The sequence below is a fragment of the Crinia signifera genome, chromosome 9, assembly GCF_055691185.1.
Source record: "Crinia signifera chromosome 9, ASM5569118v1, whole genome shotgun sequence".
Lineage (NCBI taxonomy): Eukaryota > Metazoa > Chordata > Amphibia > Anura > Myobatrachidae > Crinia > Crinia signifera.
In genome coordinates, this window is record NC_139225.1 from 111,069,115 (window position 1) to 111,092,800 (window position 23,686).

At 42.3% G+C, this 23,686-nt stretch overlaps 1 protein-coding gene across 5 annotated transcripts in view; it reads right to left on the reverse strand.

Moving 5' to 3' along the window:
* The window catches only part of LOC146035842 (integrator complex subunit 6-like), a 67,796-nt gene that overhangs the window by 27,775 nt on the left and 16,335 nt on the right, over window positions 1-23,686 (reverse strand). For all 5 annotated transcript variants that reach the window (XR_014460727.1, XR_014460726.1, XR_014460728.1 and 2 more), the window contains exons 3-16: window positions 21,518-21,667; window positions 20,710-20,799; window positions 20,363-20,546; window positions 19,995-20,123; window positions 17,613-17,776; window positions 17,100-17,252; window positions 13,193-13,325; window positions 12,505-12,599; window positions 10,569-10,679; window positions 7,544-7,759; window positions 7,025-7,148; window positions 6,431-6,573; window positions 5,078-5,315; window positions 1,593-1,979 (exon numbers count right to left, since the gene is read on the reverse strand). Coding sequence is in view for 2 of the 5 variants with exons in the window: in XM_083159515.1 (XP_083015641.1) it covers window positions 1,593-1,979; window positions 5,078-5,315; window positions 6,431-6,573; window positions 7,025-7,148; window positions 7,544-7,759; window positions 10,569-10,679; window positions 12,505-12,599; window positions 13,193-13,325; window positions 17,100-17,252; window positions 17,613-17,776; window positions 19,995-20,123; window positions 20,363-20,546; window positions 20,710-20,799; window positions 21,518-21,667 (2,317 nt within the window). In the remaining 3 variants the exon portion in view is untranslated. The remainder of the gene's footprint in view (window positions 1-1,592; window positions 1,980-5,077; window positions 5,316-6,430; window positions 6,574-7,024; window positions 7,149-7,543; window positions 7,760-10,568; window positions 10,680-12,504; window positions 12,600-13,192; window positions 13,326-17,099; window positions 17,253-17,612; window positions 17,777-19,994; window positions 20,124-20,362; window positions 20,547-20,709; window positions 20,800-21,517; window positions 21,668-23,686) is intronic.

Sequence of the window (23,686 nt, forward strand, 5' to 3'; positions counted from 1 at the left end):
TACTCCCTGATTTGTGCCAGTTGGATTGTGCACAGCCTTTACCCCAAACACCCTTCACACCAACAATTAGACAAAAATCCCACACCACTTTTCAGGGACTTGTTCTGTGCCCAATAAAGGGTGCATTATACAGTTTTCAGGCCCACTTCAGATAACAGTTTTCTCCAATGGGACTCATGGGGCTTAACATAGAATGAACATAATACAGTCGAGGAACAACGAAGTAAAGAAAAGCTTTTCATAAACTACAGAGGGCAAGAGTATACTTAAGGAAATTACGGAAATGCTTGATTAAACATGAAAGTCTGGAGTCTGTTTTTGAAGGATTGTAGAGAGGGGGCCTCAAACTGTGCGGGGAAGGTAGAGCATGGATTTCTAGGGGATCTCTAAATAATTAATTAGGGGTGCAGGGTATAAGAGTTAGCTGTCTATTACATATGATTTTTCTTGCTGTGCTAAAAATAAAAACCCCACACCTTTCACCTGCACCTTGAAAACTGGGTCTGTGTACCCTGAAACGTTGGTTCTAGATCGCACCTAGTTTATTTATTTACAGTTTTTATATAGCGCAGCATATTCATTGCGCTTTACAAAAGGACACAGCACCTTGAGTCCTGTTGGAGAAAGTGTGCTGTATAAATTAAGCTTAGTGATACAACAAACTGGGCATTTAATTATGGGATAAAAACTCTTTAAAAAAATGAATCAGCCTCTGAGTGCTTTACTGAAGACTTGCATTATTTGTACAGAAGGCACCAGAGCACATCATACACTGTGGGACAGAAGTTTCAGCATACAAGGTAAAGAACTCACTGCTTTGAAAATTGTCGCTTTAAAAACAATTCAAATAACTGCCAAATCTGAAGCTATTACCTATTACATATGCCCCAGTATTCTTGTAAATGAAAAATGTAACCAATAAATGACTGGGAGGGCTATCATTGCAGCTGGTGAAATGACATTTCATCCATGTATACTAACAAGTCTACATACACAGACATTTTGGGGCATCAAGAGCACTTGCTCATATAAAGCAGAATTACATGTAGATATTTTTGATATCCACAAATAACCCTCCTTTTCCAAGGTACAGAGAGATCACCAGTACATTCTCATTGTAAAATTGCATGACCAGATAGGCAAGAAAAACAAATAAAATATAATGTATAGGTCAACTTTAAAAGCAACATAAAAATCCAATTCAGCAGGAAGGACATCCTATAAAGAAGCCGTTCACTGTCCACTTAAAAAAGAAGCCCCCACAAAATGGTTCCTGCTCCTGTTGGCACTAAACCTAAATTGGCTTGCTGGGGGCTGGGTATAGACGAGTGGCAGCCCGGGGCTGCTGGGAAAAAAATGTGCAACTATTTGGGACCCAGACTATGAGCTCTCCAGGTTATACCCAGTGACCTTGTGCCCCCCCTAGTGGACGAAGAAGAAAAACCCACTTCTACATTAAAATGTACATCCGTGGACTGTCTGGTTGAGATTGGTGGTGGTATACGATCTTATACATAAATGTGCTTCTTAACACAAACACCACTGCAGCGTCACACCGAAACAAACCTTGAGGTTAATTGGCTTCAACTTACTTCTTCCTGGCTTCCGTACTTCTTTCATAACCCTGATCTTAAGATCGGCATTTGTCCCATTGATAATGCTTTGCATTTCCTGCAGCGAGTTTGGCCCAGTCATTCCTGATGTACATTCCCGAGTCATAAGCGAATCCTCCAGAGCCATATAGCTATCCAAGGGAGTCTTTAGGAGTGTGTTGTTAACAGGCTTGTGGTCTAAAATATCCTCATTTAAGCAATTTAGTTCATCCGTAACAGAATCAAAGTTATTATTAGGCAGCAAATCGCCATCATCCAAAGCAGCAGTGACAGTTAGTGGTGACAGTCCATCTATTTGTCTTTCCACAGTCTGACCATTGTCTGTTCTCTCTCCATTTCCTTCTGGAGTCGCTGTGTTATTGGCATCTGGAAAATAAAACCATTAAACACATGGTAAGGTACAGTAGACCAAACATTTCTGCAGAACTACATGAATATAAAGGTCTTATGCCTCATGTGCGGAGACTCCTTTGTACAATGCACATAGGTCAACAGTTGGTTACAAACACTGCAAGTTACACGACCAATCGCTATACAGCAGCTGCTGGGCCTTTAACCTCTTGAGTGGTGGGATTTGTCCTGCACCAGCAATACTCACCACTCAAGGGCAGCAGCCAGTTCAGACTCCACCCTCCTGTCGAGACCTCCGCCCTCCTGCGATCTTACACCGGAGCACCCCGCCGCCATTCGCACTGCATCAATGACCAAGTGGCAGGCCGCACTAGGGCGCCCAAACTCCCGAGCCACCCCGAACAGGGCCGGCCACCTGGTCACTGATGCAGTGCAAATGGCGGCGGGAGCAGCGGCAGGGGAGCTCCAGCGTGCAATCTCAAGAGCGCGGAGGTCAGGGGCATCAGGAGAAGGGGGAGCAAGGGGAGGGTGCCGCTAGAGGTGGTGCACAGCTGGAGGCACCACTGGCACAAACCTACCTGCTGGTGGTATGCCTGGAAATTTTCTGTGGCAGCGCAGCTGAGCCCCGAAAATTTCCAGGCATATCACCGAAGTGTTTAAAGCACCAGTGAGGGTAACATTATCCCATGCACAGCTATAACAAATCATTTATCTTTGTCAAGCTATATTAACTGTAATTGATAAATTGATTGCATCTCCCACATCACTAATTTCCTGATAACATAACATATACTTCTAACTTATATGTAAGCTGTCCACCTGGGATTCCTGGGGTGCTGGAACATCTGCAGCGGACACTCCATTGGAGGAGGATTTCCCAGAATCCTGTCCACACTGAAGATCTTCCACCTCCATCTAGTAGGTGACCCAGTGAGTGTTACCCTGAAGTAGATATTGTTGTATACATACCATTCACACAGTTTGTTAAAGTGTGTGCATTTTAATTATGTTTATGTAATAAATTCTATGCAGCACCACACTATTTTGGCTTTTCAGTTTTCATATTACACCCACATCAGGAAATCATGTTTAGGCTGTAAATCCATATTTTTGTATGACGATACCCAAAAGGGGATTTCTGGGGTTTTGTTTTTGGACTGGAGATCCTTGGGGATACCTATCCAATGAAAGTTTAGACAGCCGGGAGGAGCAGGTAAGGGATATGATGAGCATGGAGAACAGGTCTCCAGCTTACATCACCGATGAAGATTCTGAACACTCTTACATGACAGTGCATTGAGGAGCCCTACACTGGTATACGACTTCTTAGAATTGCTCCTCACTGAGATCATTTATTCTAAACGAGTCTGCATGAAGGTGCCCAATCACTGCTCCGATTGGGCCTGTGGGCCTGTTTTCATCAGATTCGGACAGATCGGATGAAAACTGGCCAAACCGTAGGGGTTTGACATTAGGTCCAAGCCGATGCACGTTCCCATGCCCATCGGATCAGAGCATGGAGATCTTATGTGCATCACATAAGATAAATTGACATCGGATGAAGTTGTGTACATCGCAGGTGATTTTTTTTTTCATAGCATCATCGATGTATCGCATACAATCAGGTGCTACCGCTGGCACACATAGGGCGGTATTCAATGAGAATACTTGCGAGGTGCAGCGAATCCTTTTTAGGATTCGCTGCACATTCGCCACGTTCCGGAGCCGGCGGGCTCCGGTATTCAACGTGTCAGGGGCTCGCTGCCCTTGACTGGCGAATATGAGCTCCTGCGGCGATTGCCGCAGGGAGCCTGAGGACGGTGGCAGGCAGAGAGATGGAAGTTTCTCTGCCTGCCCCAGAACTTTGTGGGGGGTAGGTGGGCTCCCCGGGTGCCAGGCAGCACAGGCTGCCCCCCGGGGGGGCCAGCAGGTGACCGTATATTCACTATACCCGATCGTAACGATCGGGTGCAGTGAATATATGAATATGTAATGAGCGGCTCGGCTCCGGCGCCCCCTGCTGGCTGCTGTGTAAAAAAAAAAAAAAAAAAATAATATAAATATAAATATATATATATATATATATATATATATATATATATATATATATATATATATATATATATATATATATATATATATATATATATATATATATATATATATATATATATATATATATATATATATATATATATATATATATAGAGAGAGAGAGAGAGCGTGGTGGGCGCGGCGGCACTCAAATAAATAGACACAAAACGACCTGGATAACCCAACGTTTCAAGACCTGGTGGTCTCTTTATCAAGGAGTGAAGACTTCACTCCTTGATAAAGAGACCACCAGGTCTTGAAACGTTGGGTTATCCAGGTCGTTTTGTGTCTATTTATTTGAGTGCCGCCGCGCCCACCACGCTCTCTATCGATACCCCCAGGGGATCTTCTAGCGGGGGGCACCAGCTATACATGCACAGACCCAGGAAGAGTGCCGCAGCCATCCAAATTATATATATATATATTTTTTTTTTAAATTAAATATATATTCATGTGCTTACAGCACATGAATAAAAATAGCATGCCCCTCCTCAGAATAAAATTCCTGATTTTTTGACACCAAATGTAAAAAAACAAAACACTTTATTTTAAAAGTTCACATTCCACTTCACCATAAAAAGATAGCGATTGCTACTCGGTGAATCATGGTGAAAAAAACCTTGAAATGTATTCGCCATGTGGTCATTGAATAGGGTGATTCACCGTTTTAGTCAGAAATTCGCCAAACAGCACAAATTCGCCATAAAAACATGGCGAATCAGCCTCATTGAATACCGCCCATAGTCTGCGCTCTTCCCCCTCTGCATCAGCGGACAGAATTGAAAACCCCCTTACAAATGAATAGGTGGCTGAGAGAGCACTATTTTAGCCAATCAGAAGCCGTCCAATCATTTGTATTGAAGTTTTAAAATCTCCTGCCCGCCTCTACTAAAGCTCCTCAGGATTCCTTTTACATGCAAAAAATAGTATGTAAAAAAAAAATGGCAAATCAAGTGCCAAATCGTATGAAGCCCTCTCGGGAAGATGCCTGGGAGCTCACACTCCTATTAATATCTTACCTTTGTGTATGGGAATAGGCTTGATGAGGTTGTGTGGAGTTGGGCTGCCAGGAGCAGCAGGGGGCACCTTCCCCCCTACGTGATTGGTTATGATAGGAGGAGTCTGTGGTCGTCTTAGCAGCAGGGGAGACATACTTCGCCTTCTTTTGAGGGACGCTGGAGTGTTGGCCTCACCGGGACGTTTTATCTTGTTTTGAGGCCCAGCAACAAACTCATCGGCTTCATCAATCATCATACCCTGCAGATGGAAGGAAATTATGAAAATGATAGAGCTTAGAGAAATAGCATAAAAAAAAATCAGAATGTCTATGAAAATGTATAATGGACTATTAAAAAAAAAAAAGAAAAAAAAAAAAAAGGAGCAACAGTCCTAAAATGTGTATTAAAAATAAACCTGAATAAGCATATTGAAGTATTAATATTCAACACATCTTTAACTTTTTTTTTCTTTCTTCTCCATACCGTGAGTGGCTTTGCAAATATCAGACAAAAAAAGAGAGAGGGAAAAAAAAAAAAGGCACGTAATGAGGTGTGCTCGATAGGACACAAGGATTGAATCCACTTTCAGATCTTTTATTTTAAAATATTGTGTGAGAGATCAAACCTGGTAATTTGATAATGTGGAGAAGTTACCCATAGCAACCAATCCGCTTCTAACTATAACTTACCTAGCAGAGTCTAAAACATGGTTGCCTACCTGACCCTCTCCTTCAGGGAGAAAATGCTCTCTTCCTGGGCTTCCCTGGTAATGTATGATTGCCATCACCTGTGGTGAAACACCTTTCTTATCAATTACCTCGCTCCCCACAGGTGCTGGCAATCCTACATTTCCAAGGAAGTCCACAAAACAGAGCATTTTCTCCCTGAAGAAGAGGGTCAGGTAGGCATCCATGGTCTAAAATAACAGAAGCCAACTGGTTGCTATGGGAAACTTCTCTACTTTATTTCTTTAGAAGGTTATATACATCTCACCTCCCCCTGCCTTTCAGGTTACTGCATGGAGGTATTTGGTTTACAATTCACTTAGCTAAAAAATTAAAATTTGGTAGATTAAGGTACATACACACTGTACAATTGTTTTGACCAATTTGGTTGAAAGACATTTCCATTGAACCCAGTGTCCTGGACGAAAGATGTTGACAAAAGATATTGACGAACGACAAATGATGATGTGCATACCGCCAGTTGTTCATCAAGATTGTTCGCCAACTGTGCATGCTGCTCAATTTGGAACCAAATTGGTCAAAAAAATAATAATAATTGTACAGTGTGTATGCACCTTTACTATTTTAATCAATTACTGTGTTCTTCCACCACCATGTGCCATTTACTTATAATATTATCTAGTAATACCTTCTTATCCTGTTTAAATGGATTTCCAAAGGTGTGCAGCCTCTTGGGTTGATCTGGATCGATCTCTCTGAGAGGGGAAGGCATTAGCTTCAAGTATTCTTGGTAGTTACCCATCTGAGCCACTGGTACACTATGTAGGCAGTCTGTAATATTATATTATTAGAGTTAATTTATTTGGCGCCATAACGATTCCATGGTGCACAACAAAGTGAATAAGCACACAAGAACGGAGTGTGGGGCAGATTTATTAAGCTTAGTGAAGTGATAAAGTGTCTAGATTTTAGCACCGGCCAATCAGCTCCTAACTGTGAAGTTACAGGCTTGGTTTGAAAAAGGACAGGTAGGAGCTGATTGGCCGGTGATAAAAACCCAAACACTTTACAGAGCTTAATAAATCTACCCCTGAGTTACAAGAAGCAAAAACAAGTACATGGTATGTAAACATCAGTTCTCGTACTCAAGGGAGCAACAAGGTGAAAAATCAATGCACTTGCTCTAATACAGTATTTCGGTTACTCAAAGATTGAAAAAAAAAAAACAAAAAAAAAATCCCCCATAATTTGTTACATTTGGTAACCAGAAAAAAGACAGTACCTTCATCTTGTCCCACAATCAGTTTATGAGTTTTCAACAAATTGGTCCTCATCCTCGTCAACTGATCCAGAAGATTCCTGCGTGGAATGTCGTAGGCATTTCTATAGGTCTGGGGTTTCAGATCCTAAAGACAAAGGTGTGAAGCATGTCATTTGTAAGAAATCAATGCACAAGATAATTAAATGATTGTTATTATTCTTTAACAAGCAACAACATTGCAAAGCTCTTTCCCACAAATGTTCACAGTATAAAAGTGGCAGAACACTACTGGGTAATCACATCAGTAGAGGACCAGCAACAATAGAAGCAGAGGTTTATCAGAGAAGTCACAGAACATGCCATTTGTAATTTTCTACAATAAAACAATGGTCCTGGCACTCATTACAGTGACCTCCGATGAACAATCCACTTTCTGAAAAATGTAAGACTTCACGTTTTAGAGTGACGTGTTAAGAGCTGTATGCAACAGAAAAAAAAATAATGATTATATGAAAATCGACTAAAATGTGGTCAGTTTACCTTATTTAAAAGCCCAATTTGAAATCCGGGAAACTCCTCCACATTCATTTCTGACAGTCTGATAGACTTCTCTCTAGAGATCCCCTGTAGCAGCTGTTTGAAGTCTCGGTTGTGAACTAAAGACAGTCTTGTGGAGTTATTCTTTACTTTAATCCCTGTCTCCTGCGGGACTTTCTTTCCAACAGATGCAATGATTCTTTCAGACTCCATTTTAGTCTAGAAAAGAGAAAGGAATAGAAGAGCATTATGACAATGGTTGAAATAAGACATTAGAAAGAAAAAAAACAAGACTCCTTTACAGAGAATGAAGCGAACAACCAGAAAGAATATAAACGTAGTTAAAAGCAGGTTGTTTCACGTTCTCCACAGGAATAAGAATTCAAAAAAAGGGAGGTATTCAATCCCAGCCAAATTCCCAGGCCAGGCGAAAAATCGGCAATAATTCGCCAATTAGTATTCAATCAAGGACATTTGAGTCCTTTTTTGCTGATGCCCCTTCACTTTTTTGGGCGAACCGGGATGGTCGAAAACCGCAGAAAATTCATGTATTTTAACGAATTTGTGGCAATTCCGCCGATGCTGGATTTTTTTGCCCAGTCTAAAAAGGGATACGGTTATATGGTCTACAACAACTAGGTCAACAAGCATTGGGTCAACATGCAGGAAGGACGACATGGGTCAAGGTCGACAGAAGCATTAGGTCGACATGGGGTTATTCACTGTTTTGGGAGCCGACAGGCGGTATTCCATGTCCTGCCATCCACTAGGGCGTGGTGGGAGAATAAAATAGTGTGGCAAGCGTAGCGAGGGGATGCAGTGCACTTTAAAATGTGTCCATGTTGACAGTGTCGATATGCGGTCAAAAAACCCCATGTCGACCTTTTGACTGTCGACCATGCCCACCTAGTTGCTGTAGAAAATATGATCCACTCCCTCTAAAAATCAGCACTGGGATTGAATAGGGCGAGTCGAATTTGTCCCCCAAAAAAGGTGAAAATTGCAGATTTTTAGCCTGGTCAAAAATTTGCCTGGGATTAAATACCCCCCAAAGGCTCAAATGAGGCCAGACGCCCCTTAAATTAAGTTTTATAATTAAACTTGTGATATAAACATCTATAGGATATATTTTATCGGTACTTATATGTTAGTTGGGCGCCCACTAAGCTATTTGCTTAGTTCTCCTCGTCCCCTCGCCACACTATATAAAATCAACTCCATGCCGACATGGATAGTGGGGGTATGAGCGTACTAACTATAGTGGGGGCCCAGCTAACATATAAGTACCATTTTATCAACATCCATCAAACTGCAAGTGTTTCTCAAAACATTAATGTCTTTAGGAAGACCTGCGATTAACAATGTATGGGCTGTGACTGATAAACAGCAAGGGAAAAGACAATAACCATATGTTATGTTCTGGTCGAAACAGAAATGTTTTTTCTGCCTTAAAATAAAAGAAAAAAGATGCAAACACATAGCTCCATTATAAGTCTCAATCAGTGCTGCAAGTATGGTGGTACGGCGTACCGCTATAACATAGTGCCAGCACCCCGTACCGCCATAATAAAAACCTGGAGAGCGCTAACACTGCATGCGCCGCCAACGTCATGGCACGGCGTCCCTCTCGAGCGTGCCGCAGCAGCACTCAGACTTTTCTGTACACAGCCGGCCATGTGCTTTCCCATCTCCTGTGCACACAATAAGTACCCAACGCTCTGCCCCTTTTGCAGCCCTTCCGCACCTGGCATGTGCCCGGCCAGACTCTCCTGTAGTAACAGAGCACCGCAGCACTTTCTACCGGGTGAGATGCTGTGTGCTGGGCGGGGGGACTGAAGCGGCTCCCACTATAACTTAGCAAATGTTCCACATGCACGGTGTGCCCCAGTCATAGCGCAGAGTAAAAAGTGCTGGTGTCCAAGGTGTGTACTAGGCTGTATCTAGGTGTGTGGTGTTCCGGCCGTTATTACTGAGGTGTCAGGTGTGTGTCACACCTAATGTGCAGCGCTACAGCTACACTACTCTGATTGATCCAGTACCCGGGGCAGTGTGCCTGCCTGGGGGATCCAGTACCCGGGGCAGTGTGCCTGCCTGGGGGATCCAGTACCCGGGGCAGTGTGCCTGCCTGGGGGATCCAGTACCCGGGGCAGTGTGCCTGCCTGGGGGATCCAGTACCCGGGGCAGTGTGCCTGCCTGGGGGATCCAGTACCCGGGGCTGTGTGGTGAAGCTGCTACAAGTAGATAGCTGAATGACATTCTGATATCCCTGCTTGCCTTTATTGTTAATACTAAATGGTGAACTTATTATATCAGCGCATGTTAGGGCACCGAGTGTGTAGTATGGGATACTTATATAACTTTTTCAGTAGTCCAAGCAGCCCTCCTGATGTCAGGGTCCTGGCATGTGCTTTCATTTATATGCTCCAACATTTCTTTACGGACTACTCTTAACTAAAGGCTCCCAATCCATGGACCACCATAAGATGTCCTGCAGCATCAGTGTGACCTTGATATAGAACAAGAGGTTCTTTTATCTGCTTTATGTGGTACTGCAGGGGCAAGACCAGTATCTGTCTATCTATTTTCATATTGTGTTCTAATGTTGCATGTAGCCACTCCCCATCATGCCACATGGTCACACCCTGACCACGCCCACACCCTAACCACACCCCTTTTTGTTGTTGCGCGCCAGTACCATTAAATTTTTTTTTTATACTTGCACTACTGGCCTCAATCAACAGGTCTTAGCGGTTGACACTTTGCCCAATTATTATATAAGTGGTTATGGATTCATTCCATTCTTCAAGTTGTCTAACTGGGGCCGATTCAATAACACATGAGTTGTAGCCAGAATGGCTTCTGGGTGCATTGCAGGGATGCCTGCCTTGCAAATGATTACAGTAACAATTGAATCTGACCCACAGGCGTATGCAGTATCTTGGTCCAAAATAGTAGCAGATTCTTATTTTTAACTCCGCAAAATGCATCACAAGTGATAACATTAATGACCAGAAACAATGTTTAGTACCTGTTGACTAAGCTTTTTCAGATATGAATTAACACTGAAACTAAGACCACAATCCAAACTTTCAGAGATTAGAGTCGGTGCTCCCATCATCCTCATTGCTTTCTTTAATGGCTGATGAAAGAAAAGAAGCATGGTGAAATTATACAATGCACCACAAAGCTTTGTACATACAGTAGGTGCCACTAAAGAGTCAGAGGTGCATTCAGTGCCTAGAAAAGCAGGTTTTGTGCTCCAGTCTATGCATGAAGTATAGACAAGGACTAAGGAGAAGTAACACTAATCTACCACAGCAAAGATGTAACAAGCTCTTTTTACTGGACAGATTTATCAAGAGGCTTTTATTTATTTATTTTAACCCCTTACCGACGCAGCATGTTTTTGCCTTCCTGACAGAGCCCTTTTTTTCAAATCTGACATGTATCACTTAAGTGGGGATAACTTTTTTTTGCTTTTACTTATCCCAGTAATTTTAAGATTGTTTTCTCGTGACACATTGTACTTTAAATTAGTGGTAAATTTTGGTCGATACAGTTTTTTTTTTGTGTGAAAAATACCAAAATGTCGTAAAAAAATTAAACATTTTGCTATTTGCAAAATGTAAAATTTTCTGCTTGTGAGACAAATAATCATACCACTCAAAATAGTTAACTAACATAGACCATATCTAAACTTTATTATTACATCATTATTTCAACTTTCTTTTATTTTTTTTTGGACACTAGGGGGCAGTAGAGTCTAAATTTTACACATCACACAGTAAACGCTGCTTTTGGCTGTTCACGTTTGAACAGCCAATCGCAGCGATCGCCCATGGCGGGGGGCATCGCTGCCCCCCCTGGGCAATGAGGGAAGATGTCTGCTGTCAGGGACAGCAGACATCGTCCCTCTGTCACCGCGTCTCTAGACGTGGTGACACTTTGAAGTCATGACGTACATTTACGTCATGTGTCGGGAAGTACATCCCGACCATGACGTAAATGTACGTGAAATGTCGGGAAGGGGTTAATAGGCAGCTCTTTCTCTCCCCCAACCCAAGTTTGGGAAACTCCGCCATGTCTTTGGTGGCCACGACTAATTCTGTAAAGCATAGTACACAGCACACCTAAAGCACAAGGACAAAAAGTAATGTCCATTTAGGAAATCTGTACCCAGACAGAACAAAGAGGCCTATGTGAGAATGGCCAGCATTACCAGGCTGCAAGACTAATTGGCGCAATATAGCTTATTCTAGTGTTATTGCCAGTAGTGCCACAAGTTTAGGAGGCCTAGGCTTTACTGCAGCAAGGGCACAGGGCCAGATTCTCGAAGCTTCAAAAGTGATAAAATGGAGCGTGATAAACTGTCAGCCAATCAGCTCCTACCTGCCATGTCTCAGACTGTTTGAAAAACGTCAGGCAGGAGCTGATTGGCTGGCTGTTTTTCACTCTCCATTTTATCACTTTTGAAGCTTAGAGAATCTTGCCCTCAATGAGTAAAGGCCCCCATACACTTATTGATTCCAACGGATCGGGCAGAGAAATCGGGTAAAAATATCAGCCAAAATCACATGCGTCTGACATCCCATCCAATTGGACGACCCGGGCGCATCAGATCGGATGTCGGCCCTGCTTTTGCGTCAGACTTCAGACTCGAACCCCCTCCCGGCAGCGGGGAGTCACATGGGATACATCACATGTCAAAAGGACCGCGTGCGATCCTGCCGCCCAGGAAGACCTGGGCGGCTCAAGGGGGATGGCCATACACTGTCGTGTATGGCCACCTTAACACAGAATACCTGGACCGCCCAGTGCTAACCCCAATACGATTAAAAACATTGCATCTTGAATCTAATATGTACCATTATTGGTATATCATAACTATGGCCTGTTGTGGCTGATATACCCTGTACACATGTAACCTCTATACAGAAACTAACTGATCAATGGCTAGAGCTTACCATTATGAAATATGGTGGCATAGATTTCAAGTAGGTATCAAAGGACTGGCGCCACTTCAAACTGGGCTTTAGCTTGTGCAACTTGAATAAGTCATCTGTAAAATGAACGCAATTCATAAGAACAGTGTGAAAATAAAATCAAATTCTCAAAATGTAACTTCAGAAATGCCCTAAACGACACTATACTAAAGAATATATGGCATACTTGTCAAGGAGCAGATACACCAGCTGCCATATAGCGTAATACTGATGAGGCTGCATCAGACGACCGTGGACAAGAACAAAACTTTATTTACAAAAAAAACAACAACACAACAATGAATATTCCTGCTGTTTGTTAATGTACTGTGGGAACATTTGCTGGGGACTTGAATAATGTATGCTTGTAATCATCTTACTAAACTGTGGCCACATAACATTTGTCTTGTTGATAAATGCAGTTTACAGTATGTAACGCCAATAGATATAGCATTGCAAAACATTTATCAGCTATACAGACAGCGGATTCGCAGCAAAGTACACAGTTGAGGGCAAAGTTCAAGGACATAGTTGTTAACATTGGTGACAAATGTAGACTTATTTTCCCTATTAACTATACGGCATGCAGACCTGGCAATGCAAGTACTTGGCAGAGTAAACATGTGTCATTTTGAGGAATAAGATCAGAAATCTTTCCTGGAAAACTTACCAAGTAAAGGAAGTAATAAAGGATAGTTGTATGGCATAACAAAGAGGTTCACACAGGTAAGAGTAGTGCTGGCTTTTAAATACCCAAATGGTTTGCCAATCTCACTGTACTTTCCACTACTGCTCACAAAAACCTGCAAGAGAAAATAAATATTTTATAGCATAGACATACACAGTACCATGCAAAACTAGTACGTATGAACGCTTTCAAAAATAGAAGTTTTAATTGCATGTTAATGGATAAGAATAAGTGAATGAACAGAAGATTATAGCAAATAAAATATTTTGTGTGACCACCCTTTGCTTCAAAAACAGCCTTTATTCTTCTAGGGCAGGCATGTACAAATTGTGGCCGTCCAGCTGTTGTGAAACTACACATCCCAGCATGTCTTGCCATAGTTTTAGCATTCCCTAAAAGCAAAACGGTGGCAGGGCATGATGGGACTTGTAGTTCCACAACAGCTGGAGGGCCATATTTTGGACATGCCTGTTCTAGGTACACAAAGTCAGGGATTTTGTGGGATTGCAGTCAGGTGTAAGATTAACCAATCATACTGAACAGGTGATAATGATGATCATTTTCAGATGTATCATTAAAACAGAATCCCTAACAGAAACAGCTGTGTTGGAGAATTATAAAAGGTGGGGAACAGCCAATTTCTGCTACAAAGATGGAGGTTGTGGAGGACCATTTCTTGTCACAGGTCAAATACCATGGCAAGACTCAGAACAGCAACAAACACAAGGTAGTTGTACCCCATTAGCAAGGTCCCACCAGGAAAATATTGCAAAGCAGACTGGAATTTCAAAACTCTAATACTCTCCCATTAAAAGATCTGGGGACAACAAAATACAGAAGTTCTTCCTTTAAATGTAAGCTGCGGGAATCTGAGCGCAAGAAGAATTCTTACAGGTAGTTTCTGATTGATCCCGGTTATCTGTCCACACCTGAACAAAAAGGTTTCTGAAGCCGGTTACAAAGTAGCACCGTGCACCTTGTAAAATCCTTGCCGTTCCTCCTTCCTGCCTGGGGTGTTCTGCTGTGGTACTTCTGGCACGGCCTGGTTTGTATCCCAGTGCTGAGATACAAACAAGACTGTGGTAGAAACACCAGATTTTATCTATTATCTTCAAGAAGGTACTAAAGAAATACAGATTGGTTGCTATGGGCAACATCCCACCTTCACTAGAACTCCCATCTTCGTAAAAAAAAAAAAAAAAAAAAAAAAAAAAAAAAAAAAAAAAAAAGTACTTATATGTTAGTTGGGCTATTTGCTTAGTTTTCCTCGTCCGCTTGCCACACTATATAAAATCAACTCCGTGCCGACAGGGATAGTGGGGGTATGTGTACTAACTATAGAGGACACCCAACTAACATAAGTACCAAAAAAACATATTTGTTAAAATGTCTCAACACAAACGGACTCCTCCTAGACATGGACTTCCCCCACAGTAGCAGAAAGGAGAGTCCTCTACAGTTACCATGATCTGATTCATTGAAAAAAAAAAAAAAAAAAAAAAAAAAAAAAAAACAGATTCCTTCAGGGAATCCGTATGGCAGACAATGTCTAAGTCAACAATCAATAGGTCTACACTATAGGATCAACAATGTTATTGTCGACAAGTTTTTTTTTTTTTACCTTCCCCATACTTAAAAACCAGGCATGTGCAAACGGTGGCCCTCCAGCTGTTGTAAGACTACATATCCCAGCATGCCTTGCCATAGTTTTAGCATTCCTTAATAGAAAACCTGTGGCAACAGCTGGAGGGCCATAGTTTGGACATGCCTGCTAGGAATGGTATATAGTACTGAGAGCAGTGAAGCACCCGAATCACTGCAAGGAAATGTTGGGATCCGCATGCTCAGGTGTCAACTGACCCCAAAAAAAAACTCATGTCTACCTTTTCCAATATCGCCGTTGTACAGGTCAATCTTTTGTGGTTAATGTAATATACCACACTCGTCCTGCGGACAGCTGTAGGACAACAGATTCAGAAAAGCACAACACTAACTGAATGAAAGGTCTGATTGCGCAAACTGTAGCCACCATTAAATCAGGTGACTCATTCAGTGCCAAATACCCGCAAAACAAGGCAACAGAATCTACAGGAGAGGCCAGCTGATGTCTGTGACATGTTTTGGGGTTCGCCATCAAATCTAGAGCTAAAAAAAAATAAAATAAAAAGGAAGGAAGAATTTATACATTGGTGCTAAAAAAAGAGAGTCAGGGAGAAGGATTGGGTCACCAACACAAACCTTGATCAAATATTTTATTGTGGGTCTTTTTAGTGGTTATAAAAGTTCTTGTCAAGAAATCAAGAAATTACAGTTTTAGTATAGAAATTATATCTATTGCAAGCGCCCAAAAATGGGTCATTAAATTTAGCCTTTTAAGATTAAGCAAACCCTTTTTTTTTCTACATTTTATGCAATTCCCAAATCCCTACAGTCCATTACAAAGATGACCTTCCAAGATGGGGTGCTGGATGACTCACTAACAGTTGGGATTCTGACAGTCATTTCTTCGACAACGGAATCCCAACTTACACGGGCTATTTTCCCTCGTGCAGGGGTGGGGGGGGTGGGGGTGGTCCTGACTGTCGAGTTCCCGATGTCAGAGAAAAGACCATCGGAATCCCGACTGTCAGTAAGTTATACCATACCCCCTAGATGACATGTACTCCTACAACTAGTGATCAGATCGGTAACTGGTAAGTCTTTTAGAAATGAACTCTGGTGTTTACATGCAATTAGGATCCTGGCCAGAACACATCTGTTTTTCATATATTTGCTGGCATGTATAGCCAGATATCAGCAACATATGTCCTGAAAACCAAGCTGTGCATGTAAAAATAGAAGTAAACCTGGTTCTTATAAAACTGGGATTAACCGATATACATCAAGGGCCACATATACAACCCTTCAACCTTCACAAGAGGCTGGACAATACTCTATTTCATGAATAAGTACAGAGCCAGGAAACTACCATGGTGGTCCATTATCACTCATCCAAAACTATTCCCCACCTGCCCCTCACTTGCTCTAGAATACCACAACACACTCCAGTCAGGCATCCCACTTACAGAACTAGAAAATAGCCTCAACGGGCAAAGACCCTGCACTTGCCACAAAAGACATTCACCAACACACTGATCTTTCAGGTACGCCAAGCCTCACCCACATCATGCATTGTACAGCCAGGCGCGACCCCAGGCAGTGCTGAAGCTGACTTCAGCCAACCATCGGCAATCGCGAGAATTTTCCAGGCTTGCCAGTCTAGGCATGGCCAGGAAAATTCTCGGGGGTTAAAGCACTTAAGTCTTTTTTTAAGCTATCTTAATTTTCAATCAAAATCCTGGAATTGGAGCATGGATCCAAGCCGTGAGACCAGTGATAGACCGGGTTCTCCCTGCAGCTCCTGTATGGGCTATTCCCAGCTTGGTGCAGCACAAACTGAATATGGGTGGAGTCTCTTCTGCCAGCACTTGCGAGAGGCTATCCGCTCCAATGCTTTAAACTGTTAGATAACCTGGGTGCATTGCTGGGACTACCTGTTGTAGCTCCAAGGGAAGGATTCCCTGGGCATTGCATATAGGTTTTTTTAATGGCGCAGTTTCCAGTGTGCCTTGAGGTGGGTTATCACGACAATACCCCGGGTTTTAGCTGCAGTTATGCTGTAGCTATTACACGCTCCTGTACAGAAAGCCAACAGAAGATGCTCAGTGAAAAATCTAAAATCTAATGGATCGCTCAGAATTAAAGTGTAGTAGATACAAACACAATATGCCCGAATGTTCTATGAAATGCAGACAAGACGCATATGCTGATGCACATTTCTAGAAACCACATTTCCAAAATAAAAGGGAGTAGCACAGTTTATAGTTTACAGTTGGTATAGGGCACTAACCTGCCAGCAGGTGTGAGGAGACTTCCGTTCCAAAATATATTGGGTTAGCGGAGATGGTTCAAGCTCATATTTGTCAAACGGCAGCTTATCAATGACCATTGGTTCGCAGTCTACACAAGAGAATCTCACCACAGGGTGTGCAGTGCGGGGAGGCTGTGATAGGAGGGAGGAAGAATGAATAAGACATTACATGGGGGAAATCTGACATTTTTCCAATACTACTATTTAGGGAGATTCAAGTGTTAAACTTCTAGCCAGGTTAAAAAAAAAAAAAAAAATTAAATGAACTATTTGAAAGTGTAAAGAAATGGTTTTGATTAACTACTACAGTATTAATAGTCAAAATGAAATAGTTATTGCCTTATTCGGGTAGGAGAAAGTCAGAGAAGCTATCAGTAGCCTAAACTAATGCTGCTTACAATAGCATGTGAAAGAAGCAGGGAGTGTGGATTGAAGTTGTGCTAGGAAACATCCTTCCCTGCACTCTCACTGGCATCTTGGCAATGCACTTACCAATGTTGGAGAGCTCGGATCAGGCCAAAAGGATTCAGGGATTGGCCAGTGCCCAACAGGAACACCAGTTTTTGGATTAGGTCGCACGTAGATAAGTTTATGACAGCTATGCCATGCTTGCGGAGCAAAGGAATTAATAGATCGGAGGGAATCTGTGACTCCATCTACAGAGATAAAAAAATAATAATAATTAAGTATCGTTAATTACTGAAAGCAGGCTTTGGTTCGTACCAGTTGCATTTTAAGCACAGAATAGCTCTGCAGATAGGTCCCGCTTGTGGGTGCAGCATTGAGCGGGGCGGGCAGTCCGCAGTGACTGGGAAGCGCTGAGAAGACACTGGACAGTGGCAGCAGAACGTGAAAATAAAATTAAAAAAATTTAAGGCCTGCCGCGAGCTAGACCGCTGATATCTTTTGAAGGAAAAAAAAAAGATCATGTTCTGCTGCAGCTGTCCGCTCAGCGCTTCCCGGACACAGCGGACTGTCCTCCCCGCACAACGCTGCACCCACAGCCTGGACCATGCTCTGCCTGCAGTACTTCACTGCTGGCATACACTTCTAGATCGGACCAATAAATTGTGAGTGCTAAAAATCACCCGCGATGTGCCTCTGATGGATCCAACAGATTGAACCTGCATCAGGTTTAATTTGTGGGATCCGGCTTGATGCACACAGGACTGCGCATCGGGTCAGATGGGGTGTCAATCACATCCGATTTGGGAAGATTTCCAAGCCCGATCAGTCTGAATCGAGGGAAATCGTCCCAAATCGTGTATGGGGGCATTTAAAAACTCTCCCAGATATCTGATCTGACCCTGGGCAAATTTTTCACTCCATTCACTTCAGATGAATCTGATCAGACCTATGATGGACCCCTGATGCAGCACCAAAGATTTTTTGGTCAGATGGATCGGAGACTCAGCCGCACATCTGATCTGAGGAAGCTCAGATTTGGCCTTTTTAGTCAGATCGGTCTGTCAGATCCATCTGAATCTGAAGAAAACAGGCCAAATCGGACTAGTGGATGGGTGCCTTATACTGTGGTAAAGCTGCTGCTTCCACTCAGCAGTTTTCCGGAAACCAGCATTTTACTTGCTCATCCCCCAATTTGCTTACAACGGTGAAAAGTTTACAGACTTTATATGGATGAAAATCAGCTACGCTAGTAGGTAACCAGAGAGCAGTACAGGGAGAAATGTGGCTGGCGTGCCTCAACTAGAAAGACCCTTTCATGGGAAACGAGGAATTGGGTATATAGCCAATGGGCACTACGTCGTCTGCAACTTAACTTTATTTAGGTACATTTATTAATGTGCGACAACTACAATAATGTGTGCTGTGCCAATGCTAAATTTAGTACCGTCTGCCAATATAAACAGAACAGCGCTATTAGCCACTGTATGAAACTTTATGATCTTTGCGATTGGTTATAATACGAAAGAAAGAGATATAGTTACTCATTTACAGAACAAAAACATAGAACTCCACTTATCCACTGCAGAAAGGATTAGTGGAAAAGCCTACCATCTGAGTTTGTAGAGGCTATGGCAACCAATCAGATTTGGACTATAATGTCTCTATTGCATACTAGAAATTGATAGGAGCAAATCTGATTGCTTGCCAAGGGCAACATCATTTCTCATTTTTATAATTTTTAGTAAATTTACTTCCAAGATAAAGCAAGTAAAACTTTGATAGACTTAAGGTCCATACACACTGGGCTATTTTGCGCAGCGTGTATGGACAGCAATGACCGCTGTCATCACTGGGGGGAAAGCCCTCAGTGCATACACATGGAGCGGCTTTCCCCCCTGCCCTGTGCTGTGCTGTCAGCGGACGGCTTTGCATAGGGCAACGCTATGCAAAGCCATCCACAAAGCCGCTCATCTGTTGGTAATACCAACAGATGAACGACTTTCCCAGCGATGATGCGAAAGAGCGTGCAGCAGCGCTCACCGCCGGGCCATACACATTGAGCGGCTTTGAGCTCAAAATCGCCCAGTGTGTATGGGCTTTAAAGAATAGCTCAACAAAGACCTAAAGAACAAATAGGGTTGAATTTACCAAAATGATAAAAAGGGGCAGTCCAGATAGACCAAGAGGTTCTGCTCTGCCATCAAACCCTGTTTCTAGTATAAGTTTAAAGCCTATATATCTTATTTATTAACAGTTTTTTATACAGCGCATAAGGTTCTGTTGCACTTTACAATTAGAAATAATTAATAAGGATAAAAAAAAAAAAAAAAAAAAAAAAAGAGGGTAGTTCAGTCAAATGGTAGGAGGGTCCTGCTCACAAGCTTATGCAACATCTCCCCTCGGAGAAGTCACATAAGTGTATGGACACCTTAAGTAGAACACCCAATAGCCGTAAGAGTTCTTTACCTTCCCCATTAGGCGTAGGGTCCGGACCAGTCTTCTCAAAGTTGATTACAACTCCACTCTGAACCTTTTGAACCAGAGACTCTAAACACTGATTTAACATCCTCTGTGTCCGCACGCAATATGAACGTCCTACCAAAAAAAATAAAAAGTCAACCTTAATTAGGTTCAAATGACACATTATTTCTAACATTGTATAACTTTTGCAGGATGGTGTCCAATAAGTCAATAAAGAGTTAATATGCAAATCCATAACATTTGTCATCACTGCAAATCATACAGACAAAATAAAAACAACAATGTCTCTGACGTGAGGCTTTTATAGCATCTGTGTAATTTAATTGTGGTAATGGGAGGAGCAAACACCTTACCTCCAGTGACTTCACACATCTGAGTAACAGCAGACTCATCAGAGGGCACGCTGCCCAGCTGCTCTGGCTCCGCAGAAGTTGCGCCTGGAAGGCGGAGAACAAGTGCAAACAACCTCTGGTCCCACCTAAACGGTTCATTAGTAAGCTCACTTCCAGGCAGCGGGGAGTTTAGAGGAAGATGGAGCTAAAGGAGACAGGATTTAAAAATAAGTGACAAGGTTTCCAGACAATTGACTAGTCCTCATGTACCAAAACACCTTAGCAAATGTGTAAAGTGATGTAATGCAAACCAAGCCACGTAGATTATACTGAAACATTAACTTATTAGACATAAGGCAAAAGCTCACCTCTTCTTGAACACCTGACGAACTTGTAAGCTTGTTGCCGTCTGTAATTGTAATTAAAATGGAGGGCTCCAGAAAGAATGGATTTCTTCCCTTTAAGACAAAGAGCAAACCGTTTCATAGGAGATCCAGCATTTAGAATCATGTGCACAGCTATCAGAGACCCCAGATATGTATTTTCGCTAAAATCATTCAATGGAGCAGTCACCATCTACATGCCGAGGACATAAGATCAAAGGTCAGCACCCGGGGGACAATGCTCGGCGTCTGTAACATAACAGGCTAATACACAATGTCTAAGGGCAGAAACGTCAGGCCTAGAGCAGCCTAGCTCGCATGGTGACACCAGACACTGCCTGCGGCATGAAGCAGACAACTACATGCTTCAATACTGGAGCCACGGGCCATCTCATCCTATACTTATGTCCATTCTGGTTTTACTACCAAATCTTTTGCACATGGTACTTCTTGTCATGGAGCATCCCATTGAGCATTATTTCTTTCTTTATATATAGTTTTATATAGCGCAGCATACTCCATTGCACTAACTTTGGTAACATTGTCTAATTAATTGTTAAGCTTGTTCTTAAAAAGACAGCATTTTCTTACTCAATCATAACACTTCTAATTCTACATATTGCAATTACAATACGATTTTTGCCACCCTAGACCGTTCTAGAGCTACATAAAAAGTATTATAAACCTAAAACAGAAAGTAATACAAGGATACATAAAGCACACACGTCTAATCTGTATGAAGAAAAAGCATAAAGAATAGAGCACTTTACAAGGGTTCTGTCGCTATACATACCTGTCCATAGTTATCGATTCCAGACACCAACCTATTCAAATTGAGTAAATCAAATGAAGATCTCAGTGCCTGCCCGAGAGTGCTGAGTCCTGTGGCTTGTAGGTTCTTCAGCTCATTCATAAACGTTGCATGATTCTCCTTCCAGCCAGCCTGCGGATACATGGACAAAAACCTCAACTTACATTCTGCATTGACAAAACAACGGCATATACGTGCAAAGGTATAAATCTCTGGTAACAGCTGTATAAACCTAGCTCTGAGGTAATTATTTGGTGGTCATTAAGAAAGGTTATATAAGGAATAATGTTGCCCCCCCAATTCCTTTGCAGCCCAGCATCTGTAGTGCAAGGAGACTGTCTTTCTGCCATGTCGGAGACAGATCAGAGGCAAAATGTGAAAAGAATGGTACACTACTCCGTTTGGAGCATCTTGTTTGAACTAGGTATACCACACCATTTTGTGTATATACACTAGATGTACAAGGACACTTGTTACACACTGCTGCACATTGCAATTTTTATGTGAGAATTATCAATAGCGAAGAAGAATAAAATCAAACTCCATTACATATGTTACAACAGGGCCTTCTTCCCTCATGTGGGTTTCTTTTTCTTTATTAAACATTCCTCCATGCAGTTTTCTGCCACCCTGATACTTATTTCAGTGTTGTCTGGAGGCACTTCTGTTTATGTACACTCAATTCTAATGTGTGCGCTATATTAATAACAGGTAATAAATAAATTGCAACGGGTCTTGAACTGTGGGTTCCAACCACCTCAGCATGGGGTCGCGACTCCATGTTGCTGACCATCAGTCTGATAATTTCTCTGATCTCAGTCAGTGATAAAACAAGTCTGAAAAATCCGTTGAATTGTCTAACTTCAAACTCCTCCCATCATTTTTGCGCCTCCACAATGTTGCCATGCATGTGCTGTCTGCTGACCACACGTGGCGACTTTCTGGGGTCCTATAATAATTTTTATTGTCTGGAGTCCCAGAGCAAAACAGGTTGAGAACCCCTGGTCTATTGTTACAAACGGTTTCCTATTTTGCTTACATGTTTATGTACACTCTAATTGGGCGCTGCAGATCCCTTGCGGTGCCATATACAAGTTGATAATATATGGCGTATGCATACATAAAACACTAAATGTAATGTTACACACTTTAAGATAATTGAAACGTACACTTATTTGATGCTAATCAGTTTTGTTAAATAGGTCACTAATATATGCATGAACTACATATACTCCTCATTCCTGCAGTGTGATATACGTGGGCTGTAGCGGATTACATTAGCAGGTTGATGTATGCAGTTCACACAGAGATGGTATGACACAAATCTTCCCTCACATCTCTACTCTGGCCTGTACACATTGCTGCCTCAGCATGTTCTGTACTCCACACACACACACAAAAAGAAAGTTTTAGTTTGGATGTTACCAATGATTGCTGAGGCATCATCTCTTTCAATAATGTTATAAACAACATCCCAGTTGCTTAATTCCATACAATGAGACAGGGCTATTACTCACAATTAGCAATACTACGCACTTTGGGCCTGATTGAGGCCTGCAGCGTACATTTGCAGCTTAGCAAGTGGGTAAACACCCCCCCCCCGCCAGCATGCGAATAAACGTGTACGCTTACACATCCATTTGCGTGCGGGTGCAAAAAAAAAAAATAATCATTGGATGGTCGTTGAATATCAAATTATTCTTTTTGCCTGTTCGCAAAATGAAAAAGGCCAGTCTACACCGACTTGTTTGCCTCGGAAATGGCCACGAACGGGGCGAACGGCAAAGTCAGCAGCCCGCCCTATGCAGGCTTTTCCATGCCTGTGTTCGCTTGGGGATACCAAGCATTTTTCTGGGGCGTACCCACTGTCTGGCAGATGCACATACCCGAAACATCTGTTCCTGGGCCAAATACGCTACATAGCGTATCAACCCGATTCATTCCCTTAGACTGGATGAATGATTGATTCTGGCTCAGTTAGAGGGCCACAGGAGTATGATGGCAATATGTAACAACCAAACTCGTAGGTAGGTAGGTGTATACATTATTTAGTCAATTGGGTTTGTGTAATCAAAAGGATGTGTGACCAAACAGCAAAGTTTAATCATGGATTGGCCAAGAGTTCAGCATTCCTTTACCAATATTGCAAAA